At 36.2% G+C, this 11,242-nt stretch overlaps 1 protein-coding gene across 1 annotated transcript; it reads left to right on the top strand.

The window, feature by feature from the left end:
- The first annotated feature begins 574 nt into the window (after positions 1-574).
- LOC140157589 (uncharacterized) lies at positions 575-1,480 on the top strand. The gene has a single exon (XM_072180829.1). The coding sequence runs from the start codon at positions 575-577 to the stop codon at positions 1,478-1,480; it is 906 nt and encodes a 301-aa protein (XP_072036930.1).
- Positions 1,481-11,242: the final 9,762 nt, after the last annotated feature.

Raw genomic sequence — 11,242 nt, forward strand, 5'->3', positions numbered from 1 at the left:
AAATCTAAACATTTTGCCTTTGGAACCGAGGAATATCCCGAGGGCGAGCCCCGAGGGATATTCCGAGGTCCAAAGCAAAATGTTTAGATTTTTCACGATGCCCGACATATTACCGATGCAAAGTTATTAACCTCATTCATAACCGTCACTTTAATCTCTTCACCTTACAAAATTACACAAAATTTTGCTCAAAAGTTTATAAAAATAGATGATTTTTACATCTTCCCTTGCCAAAAATCGATCAGGCTAAAACAGAACGACCAATAACAAAAGTGCGCGATCACAATCTGTGCAAATATGGTAGCGCGCAATCCAAATACGGCAGCCAGCGCTGCAAGCAGTTTGTTGGACGACAATACCGCAAGACGAGAAGTCAATTGTGTGCGACATTGGAACAATTACGCATTTTGCGGTCAATTGTGAGATATTAATGACCTCGATTTGCGTTCGCGTTTTGCAAATAATAAAATATGATTGGATCGCACGCATCGCGTTTATTAATGAGGTTATGAATGATGAATGAGAATGGTGCTATTAAACTTTTCTTTCATTCTAACAGATTCATTAAACCAAGATGTCAATGCTATCAAATAAAGAAGCCCTTCAGTTTCTTCATGAAATCTTGAGCATAGATTCTATCAAAGAGAGGCTGACCAATGACAAAGCTGGTCTTCTAAATGAAATCATCAACATCTACCAGCAGAAGATTCCATATCAATCGTTAACTGTAATATCCAGGAGAGACGAAGATCAACGTCTATCTACAATGGATGACATCAAGGCCCAAATTCTGAGCACACAAGGAGGCCTTTGTTATGATCACAATGTCTTCATGAAGCATCTCCTGTCAGCGCTAGGGTTTGAAGTTTTTTTTAATGCATGTGCCATAGGATTGAATGGTGTTAGCCATGTGTCAATTCTTGTTAAAAACTTAGTAAAACCTAAAGATATGTACTATGTTGATGTTGGCGCCGAAGATCCTTTCTTCCAAGCCATCCCACTAGATTTTGACAAAGAATCACCAGTGTACAAATGTGGTTTCCAGTTCTATAAATTTGTCAAGGAAGGCGAAGAGTTCAGTTGGTGGCAGAAGGTCAATAGGTCATATTCAACTGTACCTCTAAATGAGAAAGACATCATAATTGACGGTTGGAAGAAGTATATGATCTTCACATTGGAGCCAAGAGAAACTGAGTACTTCCGAAATCAAATGTGTGTGATCAGGCACTATGTGACCCAGAAACCTCCTATGCCTGGACTAACTCTGCTCCAGGTGATGCATGCAGTGGCATATCCTGGGCAGAGGCTGTTAGCTATCCGTGGCACAAGCCTACATTGTGAAAATGATGAAGGAAAAATTGAGAAGACTAAAATTAGATCTAAAGAAGAACTTGTAGATCTGCATGCCAAATACTTCCCACAGCTTCCTGGTGATTTGGTTAAAATTGCAATTGACAAAATGAACTACAACTTTAAGTAAAGAATGAATTAACTTGGTGAAAAGCATAGGACAGACTTATAGATGTGGTGACAATGTTTTTACACTTAGTATGCAGATACTGTACATGTACTATTAGTGAGAGTTTTCCTACTCATTTTGTGTCATGCAAGAAAAAACACACTTGGTGAAAAGCATGTACGTCTATACTGTACATGTACTATTAGTGAAAGTTTCTACTCATTTTTACAGTGTCATGCAAGAATCAACAAATGCAAGTACACAAGTACTTGCAAGTTCACCAGAAATTTAATACTTCATTGAAGGCACTATATATAATACACTAAGCCAAAAAGAACTTATAATTTTTCACAAGTCAGTATCTTAAAATCTGTCCATCAAAATTACCAAAATGACACACATGATTGCCTCAATACTCACTCTAAACACATGTCAATAACCAAGCAGTTGTCCAACTGACACAATAGCAAAATGCAGTGATATGGAACAGCTTCCTGGACCACATTCACAGCCCTATTGGCACCCAGCAAACGAAATCTGTGAGAACGGCATCTTGAATCACAGGTCACAAACTTACCAGGATCATCATGTCACATGTCCAAGCAAATAATGAAGTCCTTTAGTAACGGGTATGTCCACCATGCGCTTGTACGCATGCTGTGCACGTGCTTCTCATGCTTCCAACCAAGTTCCTGATGATATCCTGGGGAAGATTGCCCCATGCTTCCCATTACTAAAGGACTTCATTATTTGTTTGGACATGTGACATGATGATCCTGGTAAGTTTGTTTTGACTCTCTTTAATGTTTTTAACTTAATGTTGTTAAAATTGTTGGCTGTGACCTGTGATTCAAGATCATTCTCACAGATTTCTTTTGCTGGGTGCCAATAGGGCTGTGAATGTGGTCCAGGAAGTTGTTCCATATCAGTGCACTTATGCGGTTGTGTCAGTTGGCCAACTGATTGGTTGCTGACATGTGTTTTGAGTAGAGTATTGAGGCAATCCTGTGTGTAATTTTAGTTAATTTTGATAGACAGGATTTTAAGATATGACCTTGTGAAAAATTATAAGTTTCTTTTTTGGCTTAGTGTATATACATATAAAGGGTTAATAATGTCCTTTTGTTGATATAATTTTATGAAATTGGAGGCACCTGTGTTCATATTATGCGACGTCACTGAGTTTTTGTTCATTTTGCATTCTGATTATATGTACTACACCCTGTGGTAATTTGTGACTATTTTTGCATTTTTCTCAAAAATAATAATACACTGGTAACAAAAGTTATATGTATTATTATTGGGGCAGGATCCAATTACTACACTGAAATTTCAGTAACTCAAGACAAGCGGTTCAGCATATATGATAGGAAATGAGGTACATCCTAGTGGTACCTTATTTCTTATCATAAATAACTAACCGCTTGTCTTGGGTCACTGAAATTCCAGTGTAGTAATTGGATTCCTTGCCCTATAATACACATAACTTTTGTTACCAGTGTGTTATTAGTTTTGAGAAAAATGCAAAAATAGACACAAATTTATCGAGGGTGTAGTACGCCTTAACTATGTTTTAAACATTTTAAACATAATACTGTTAACTTGACAATAGTGAACCACATGCTAATTACTCCCTATCCCAGAAAAATCCAGCACTAATTTTTTGAATTAAAAAAATATGATATTGTTTTGCCAAATGAAACATACAACCATGGCCAAAATGTGTTGGGACATTTATGGAAAACGTACACTATATTATTGCCTTATTTCCATTATTGTTAACGTGATAAAGTGGAGGTTTCTTTGGTGACAAGCCTAAACCCTTTCCTAACACCCCAACCCTCCCCCTTCCCCACCAATCAATGTTGGGTGCCACTAGGCGTGTGTGACCAAACAAGTAGGATTCAACATTGATCAGGGGAGTGGGAGGTTTATTTACATTACCCTATCAAACCGTCCCAACACTTACGGCCAGCATTGTAGGTCCTAATCCTGTAGTTAGTCCTGACTGGCAATAAAAGTCAAAGTTTACTATTTGGTAATGGTCAAGTTGTGAAAGTAAGGGCCACAAACATGCATTTTAGGGTGTTTTTCATATGCTGTGACAATCAAGTTTAAAGACTTGTACGAAGTCTAATTTCAATTTGTGCATTATAATTTTTGAAAAAGATATGTTTCATTCTTATAACCAAGGCACCAAGCATTTAATTAAAAGTAACACAAAGAAGAGAAAATTAGAGTAAAATTGTGGCATATACTCAAGATTTTGAATGCGTAGACTTGTTCCAAGTCTTTGGTTTTTGAGACTTGATTGTCAGTAAATGTGCCGAAAATGGATGTTTTTGACTCTTTTTTCAAGAAATTAGTAAAATAATGAACTTTTTTTTTTTTAAATCTCCAGTTAGTATGAAATGAATGATTAGGATTGAGCTATGTTTCATTCAGCAAAACTTGATAATATTTTTTAATCCTGAAAAATTTGTGCTGTATTTTTCTGGAATAGGGAGTAGGTCGATTACAGTGTATACAATGATACCAAATTTCCAATACCATCCGTCGTTTTATCTTTTCAGTTTCAGTTTCCGTATCCGTTTTTGTAAGTCATTGTTATTCTGAAGTGGTAGTCTCCCAGGTCTGACCAATCTTTTATTCTAGCCTTTTGTTATAATAGTTACTGAAAATTTGAAGCTCATGAATTTCAGTTTTCGTTTTGGTAAGTTATATTGATTTTTGACATAAAACCTTGAGATGTGCGGTTGGGTGCTAATCTAGACAAAAGAAGAGTCTAAATTTTACGGTCCTAAATTCGCGGTAAATTGTACGGCTTCAATTGACTTGTGTTTAGTGTATATGCACTTACGCCTACACGTAAGTGGTTCGTAAAAATAGTCTTGCATTGAAATATATACTAACCATGTTGCCAAGTTATAAGCAAAAGTCTTTCATATTGGCGATGAAACGAGCGTCTAAAATAGTCAAGTATCTCCCAATGAGGTGCGTACAAGTGGTGATTTGGTAATCATGTTTTATATTGAAATGCAATACAAAAGAATTGCATTGGAGCAAAGATAATGTATTCTATTCATTCGCACTAATGGCAAGCTAATCTGATAATTGGTTGGGTCTATATGCAAGGCTCCGGTTTATTTTAAATGTTTATTTTTGCAGAGCTTATTTTCAGTCATGGATCATACTGATAAATTTCGCAAGGGAGAGGGATGGAGGGAGGGAGGGAGATACTTGAGACTGAACAAGTGAGAGTGGGAGGGGTGAGGAAGAAAGAGAACTCGAGAGGAGAGAGTAGGGAACGGGAGGGAGTGGGGAGACTGATCATGGGGGGGGGGGGGCAGGAGGAAGCAAAATAGGGATATAGACATTGATACGAAGAAAGGGCAACACTGTGGCCATGCACAAGTGCATTGGGGTTCGACAGGCTCACAAGCGGACCTTTTGTGATTTAAGGGCTTATTTTCAACGTTTTTACAGAAAAAGTGGACTACGTCATTCGGATTGGCATGCATTTTGTCAATAATGTAGATCAATTTACCAATGTTATAAAGACGAGAGGGCGCTAGACCATAACCTTTTCTCTCCCGGTTTTATTGACATAGGCATTCGCCTCTATTGAAATAAGCTGATTGGTACTTCAAAGGTAACAATGAAGTCAGATTACATTAAACTTACTGAATCCCTTGCATTTGCGTATCTGAACAAAAGACTTACGGAAACTGAAAAGATAAAAAGACCCCATGTGTGTCAAAATGCAAAGCAAGGTGGGTTAAATGTAGTAATATAATAGAACATTGCATGCCTGGCAGCACAAGTAGGTCACTGTGTGGTCATATGTGGTTAATACTCTCACGTGCTAGCCACAGGCTTCAACATAAAAAGTCTAAGTTTTGAAATATTTTCTCAAAATATCAAGAGCTATCTCAAGAACTGCTGAACCAATACTAGGCTTGTTTGTACTCATTTTAATGCATTTTTCATGCTAACTCCAAATATGGTCATGGAAATGTGCAATTCTGAAAATGTTCAATTAAACAAAAAAAATTGAAACTTGTTGTCTGCAGTCGACACCCGCATGGAGAGAGTTAAGTCATAACAGGTCCAATATACCAGGAACATAGATCTTCAAAAGTTACGATATATATGTCATGTAAATCGGTTAGGCACGGAAATTCTAGCTACAGGACTAATATTGTTATTTTTTTCATTTCTTTACTCAAACTTGAGGTGTGTAACAGACATCATAAGTGCATAAAGTGGTAGAATTTTACCGTATACCTATCTCTCATTTTATGGTAGTAATCATTTTGTTTATATAGCAGTAAGCACCTGTATGATACCGAGTAGCAGTATTCATTATTGCAACCTGTTGGTTTTTTCATAGTTTTCTTGGTAGTACTGTAGTTAAAAGTTTATTTATAATTTTGTCTTATCAATTTATTTACTTTTGTTATTCTCTTGTTAGGTTTGCAATTTAAATATTATTTTAAAGGAAGTTTTGAGAAGCAGACATGAACATATTTATCATATCTAACAAATGTGTAAGCATGACAATGGGATACCTTTTTACTCTTGCCTGTTGAGTCGACCCCCGCCTTTACTCTATAATAAAAAGTCAACAATAAAATGGTTAACGCTGTCGGTACTTTTGCAAGACAAAAAGCAACTTTTCTGGGCAGTTGACATAGTGCCTTCAGGAAAGAAAGTTTCCTGTAACTAAAACAAAACTGACAGTTTCTTCATTACCAACTTTTATTATTGGATATTATTTTCCTACTGATGAATGACACGTACTGTTGCTATCAAATTTTTAATTCTCACAGATTCATTAAAACAAGATGGCAAAGATGTTATCACATGAAGAAGCTGTTAGGTTCCTTACAGATGTCTTGAAGATAGATTCCATCCCAGGAAAGCTGACCAATGACAAAGCTGCCCTTCTGGATGAAATCATCAATCTCTACCAGCAGAAGATTCCATATCACTCGATAATTGTAATATCCAGGAGAGACCAAGATCAACGATATCTACAATGGATGACATCAAGGCCCAAATTCTCAGCACACAAGGAGGCCTTTGTTATGATCACAACGCCTTCATGAAGCATCTTCTGGAAGCACTGGGGTAGTAGCCTGCTTTTAACGCATGTGACGTAGGTCTGGATGGTGTTCAAGACCATGTGTCTGTTCTTGTTAAAAGCTTAGTAAAACCTGGAGATATGTACTATGTTGATGTTGGTTCAAGCAATCCTTTCTTCCAAGCCATCCCAATGGATTTCAACAAAGAATCACCTGTGTACAAGTGCGGTTTCCAGGTCTATAAGTTTATCAAGGAAGGAGACGAGATCAGTTGGTGGCAGAAGGTCAATAGGTCATATTCACCTTCACCCATAAATGAGAAAGACATCATAATTGATGGTTGGAGGAACTTTATGACCTTTACATTAGAGCCAATGGAAATTGAGTACTTCAGAGATCATATGATCAAGCACTTTGTGACCCAGAACCCTCCTATGCCTGGACACACGTTTCTTCAGGTAATGCTAGCAGTGGTCTTTCCTGGGCAGAAGTTGTTAGCTATCCGCGGCACAAGCCTATTTCATGAAAATGATGAAGGGAAAATTGAGAAGACTAAAATCACATCTAAGGAAGAACTTGTAGGTCTCTATGCCAAATACTTCCCACAGTTACCGGCTGATTTGGTTAAAATTGCTATTGACAAAATGAAATACAACTTTGAAAAGTAACGAATAAATTAATTTGGTGAAAAGCAAGAATAATGACTTATAGATGAGGCGACAATGTGTTTACATTTAGTATGTCTATACTGTTGGTTGAGATAAAAACTACCAGAGAAAAGTTTACAAATAATACCAACATAGCTTACCATCAAACTTGCTTACAACCAGTAACATTGACTTATAAAAAGGAAAAAGTAAGATTCCATGTGGTCTGCCATTATACACTACTGAATTGAATACCTGAGTGGAAGGGCCCAACTCCATCAAAACTGTTATTGAGATATTAAGAAAAAACTTAATAGTTGGAAAAGTTTTATAGACAAAATGTTTTCATCTTCAGGGGACCTTTAATACTTGAGCATACAATATTACGTGCATTCGAAATTACATATGATGTTTCCATGGCAACGGTACAGGTCTTAATACGAGCTGGAGTTGGGCCCTTCTTCCACTAATATACTGGAAGTGCCAGTTCCGTGATATAAATAGCTACAGAAATTAGGTAATCACCATAAATTGCACAAGTAGAACTCATGTAATATGTTAGCAAGAAAGTTTATTGTAGTGAAAAGCAGATTTCATGGATGAACAAAATTCCTCTTTAACCCACTATTTGTGGAAGAAGGACACAACTCCATGGAGTTGGGCCTTTCTTCCATGAAAACCATGATTAAGTTTACGTGGAAGACTATTTAGAGAATGGATTTTGGCTCATCTTTCACACACAAGGAAGAACAGTCTGCTGGCAATAAAATGCTGGGTCTAACTCAATTTAGTAAGAAATTGGAGTTGGGCCCTTCTTCCACTCAGGTATTCAATTATTTAGCCTTGTGTGAAACAACCGAGGGTGTTCTGAATGTTTACATGTGACGTAATAGGTCAACTCATCTATACAACCAGTACTGTCTGCATCAAAAGGTTGGATTTATTTTTTTAACTATTCTAATAATTTTGACAAAACAAATTGACTGGGTATTTGAAATAAAAGGAATTATAATTAAACTGACATTGATGGCAGTTTAACTCTCTTAAAGGGGCACTACATGATTCTAGCATCCATGAAAAAAGATTATTTCAAACATTTCAGTTGATTCAGACATTTGTAAGTTAGGCATGATGACATGTACTGATATTACAGTGCCCAATTAGTAAGCCGTCTTGTAATTTATGTCTGTCGACACTTAGAAAATACAAATTGCACGCTGTCTCTGTCAAAGGACCAAATTTGGGTTCTAGTCTGCTGATGGTATAAAAAACTTCAGCACTTTTGGAGTAAAGTGTGGGGATGATCTGAGTCTGTGGATCATGATGAAATCCTGGGGATGAAATGCTCCTTTAAAACTATTATTATATAATTACATTACTCCTACACTATATATTATTATCGTCAATATTATTTAGATGTAGTTTAGTTGCAAATAAAAATGTGTATACTACACTGATGCTTGTGTACCACAAGGAATCAACATGCTTCTTCATCATCATTACACTTTCTTGTATTCGCACCCTTTTTTTGATGGACGCACCAAATTAGCTAAAATTATGTCATTTCAAAGGTCAATTGCTTTCAATTCATATCCCACAATTTGGAACTAAACTTGTTAAGACTGGGGGTCTGGATCAATTCAGCAATGTGCGGACAAAGCCAAAAATAAAGGTTCATGGAATTTGCCTAAATCTTGTGATAGGAAAGGTATTTGGGTCTAATGATTTTGTAACTTGATCAAAAATTCGAAAATCCGTTGTTGCCATGGTAACGGTTCTTTGAAGATTGCCACAGGAAAGTTCATTTTTTCAATTTTACAGTTCGAAAAAGACACATTTTTCTAGCTAGCACTAATGAAATTGCTAGAAGTATGGAACAATTTAAATTGCTGCTGATAAATACCTATGTATTAGACGTTACAAAAATAGTATTGCCAGTTTTCTCACCCACCTAGAATATTGTGTAATATGCAATGCAAAATCCCTCTTTTTTGCAATTATTTTCATTAGTAAAAGTGGTATAACTTTGAAATTCAATAACTCTAAAGAAGAAGTTTGCTGATTAAAGTCAGGGGTTGGATGAGAATGACTATGAATGGGGATGATCAACCAACCAATAAAAAAATTGGGGTCTTTACCCCATAACGAAGTTTTACTTTGAAGAAAGTTCGCTATTTTCGATAAAAATGAGTTAATTACATAGCACTTTCACAGTATAAAAAATCCTTTATTGGCTTGTGATTTGCAAATAACATACCCAGAATAGTTCATTGACCCATCATAACCATTGGTTATCATTTATTTAAGTATTTTTCACTTAGTAAACTGCCAGTGACCCCTCCCCAGCCATATGGTTTAATGCATGAAAAATGTGCAAAGTTGGGCTTAAAATGGTCACCATGGGCATTAATTTCTTGGTGGTGGTTATCTGTCTTTTACAATCTCTACTCTTCCTAAACAATGGATAAATCGATTATAACTATTGAAACCAAATAAAACGCATTATATTTCAGTTGGTCACTACTCTGGAGTAGGTTAGGGGTTTTCCATGTATAATAATCATTTCTACTTCTTATTTAGGCCTATATTCACTACTGGACTCATTGATTGACTTTATCTGAAATACCTCACCAATAATCTAAATATGGTTTAAACATAATAAGAATGTGATAATTTCGTGGATTTATAATATTTAAGTCCTTTTTACCAGTTGTTTCTACCTTATCTGGGGTTTATAGCAACAACAGCAACTGACATACCAAGTAACATTTTTCTTTGTTTTATACAATGTTATAAATCTAGTTCTAAGACTGCATGATACTGAAAACAAATCTCAAATGTAAGAAAGATCAAACATTGTACAAAACAATAGAAAAATGTTTATAAAAACATGGGGGGCCGGACTTGAATGCACTTGAATTATTGTTTTTAAAATGCAATGTCACATTTTTTTTAAAAGTTAAATGTCGACATGGTGAAGCCATTGCCAACCCATCATAAAGTGATGCTCAAGTCTTTACTTTGTGTAGATTGTTGTTAGAATTATAAACGGAGTCGCTCATGTGTGGGATTTTCTAATGAGATCATGAACAGTGCCTGACAGATGTCTGTGAGAGTTTTGATGCTGACACTACTAAGTTTGTCATCTTGTACTCTAAATAATCTATTTGTCCCCAAATTTAAGTAATAGGAGTAATGGGATGATAAAGTTCTGGTTTCTGCACCGCTTGCTTTAGGCACTCTTGATATACCATTGTATCTGCAGGATCTGCAAGTTCATCATTGATCTCTCGGAAAAATACTACTTGTGTGTTGTGGGGTCAGATACTCGTCTCAGATGTAGGCCTGCTAAACATGCTAAATGCCCTCTTGTTGCTATTTTACATCCGCCTAAAAACGCATTTGCTTAGCAACAGCAGAAGGGTCTCTCTATTCCCAGCCCGGATTCCCAGTGACCTCTCCATGCTCATACCCATCAATAATAAATTCTTTATGCTTCTTGGAAATTGGGTTTGTTTGTTTCTTGTTGACTATAGGTTAAATACCACTAATTATGTATTACACAGGGTTCAATGGCAAAATGGCTAATTTCGGGTGGACGTTTCTCATATTCAGAACTCTCACAGTTAAATGCCACTAATATCAGGTGAAACTATGTGATTTAGATGCCAAATGATCTGAGACTTTTCTTGTTTTAACGCACTGAACCGTAAACACCTCAAAATGGCAGTGCTTTTCGAAGCTGAAAGTTACAATATGGTAGGGCTTAATATTTACTAAAAACCGTAGTCGTATGCGTATGAATTTTGGTACTATTACAACAAAATGTCATATAATGAGAGAAAATATACAATTTTGAAGCATCAAACCCTAAAAAGTACTTTTTTTGTTATTTTATTTGGTCAATTTCAGCGATTTTAAAGCAGTCTTTTCAGATGCCATGCAAACAAAATAGTTACTCGTCAGATTTCCATGTATCGCCCAGGCCTATTAGTGGTATATAACCTTTAGGGCCAATTCATGACCTAATCATATCTCTGATTCAGAAA

This window comes from Amphiura filiformis, chromosome 7 (genome assembly GCF_039555335.1).
Source record: "Amphiura filiformis chromosome 7, Afil_fr2py, whole genome shotgun sequence".
NCBI lineage: Eukaryota > Metazoa > Echinodermata > Ophiuroidea > Amphilepidida > Amphiuridae > Amphiura > Amphiura filiformis.

Excerpts from the sequence above, each read along its gene's own strand:
- LOC140157589 (XM_072180829.1), top strand. The coding sequence starts at position 575 with ATGTCAATGCTATCAAATAAAGAAGCCCTTCAGTTTCTTCATGAAATC.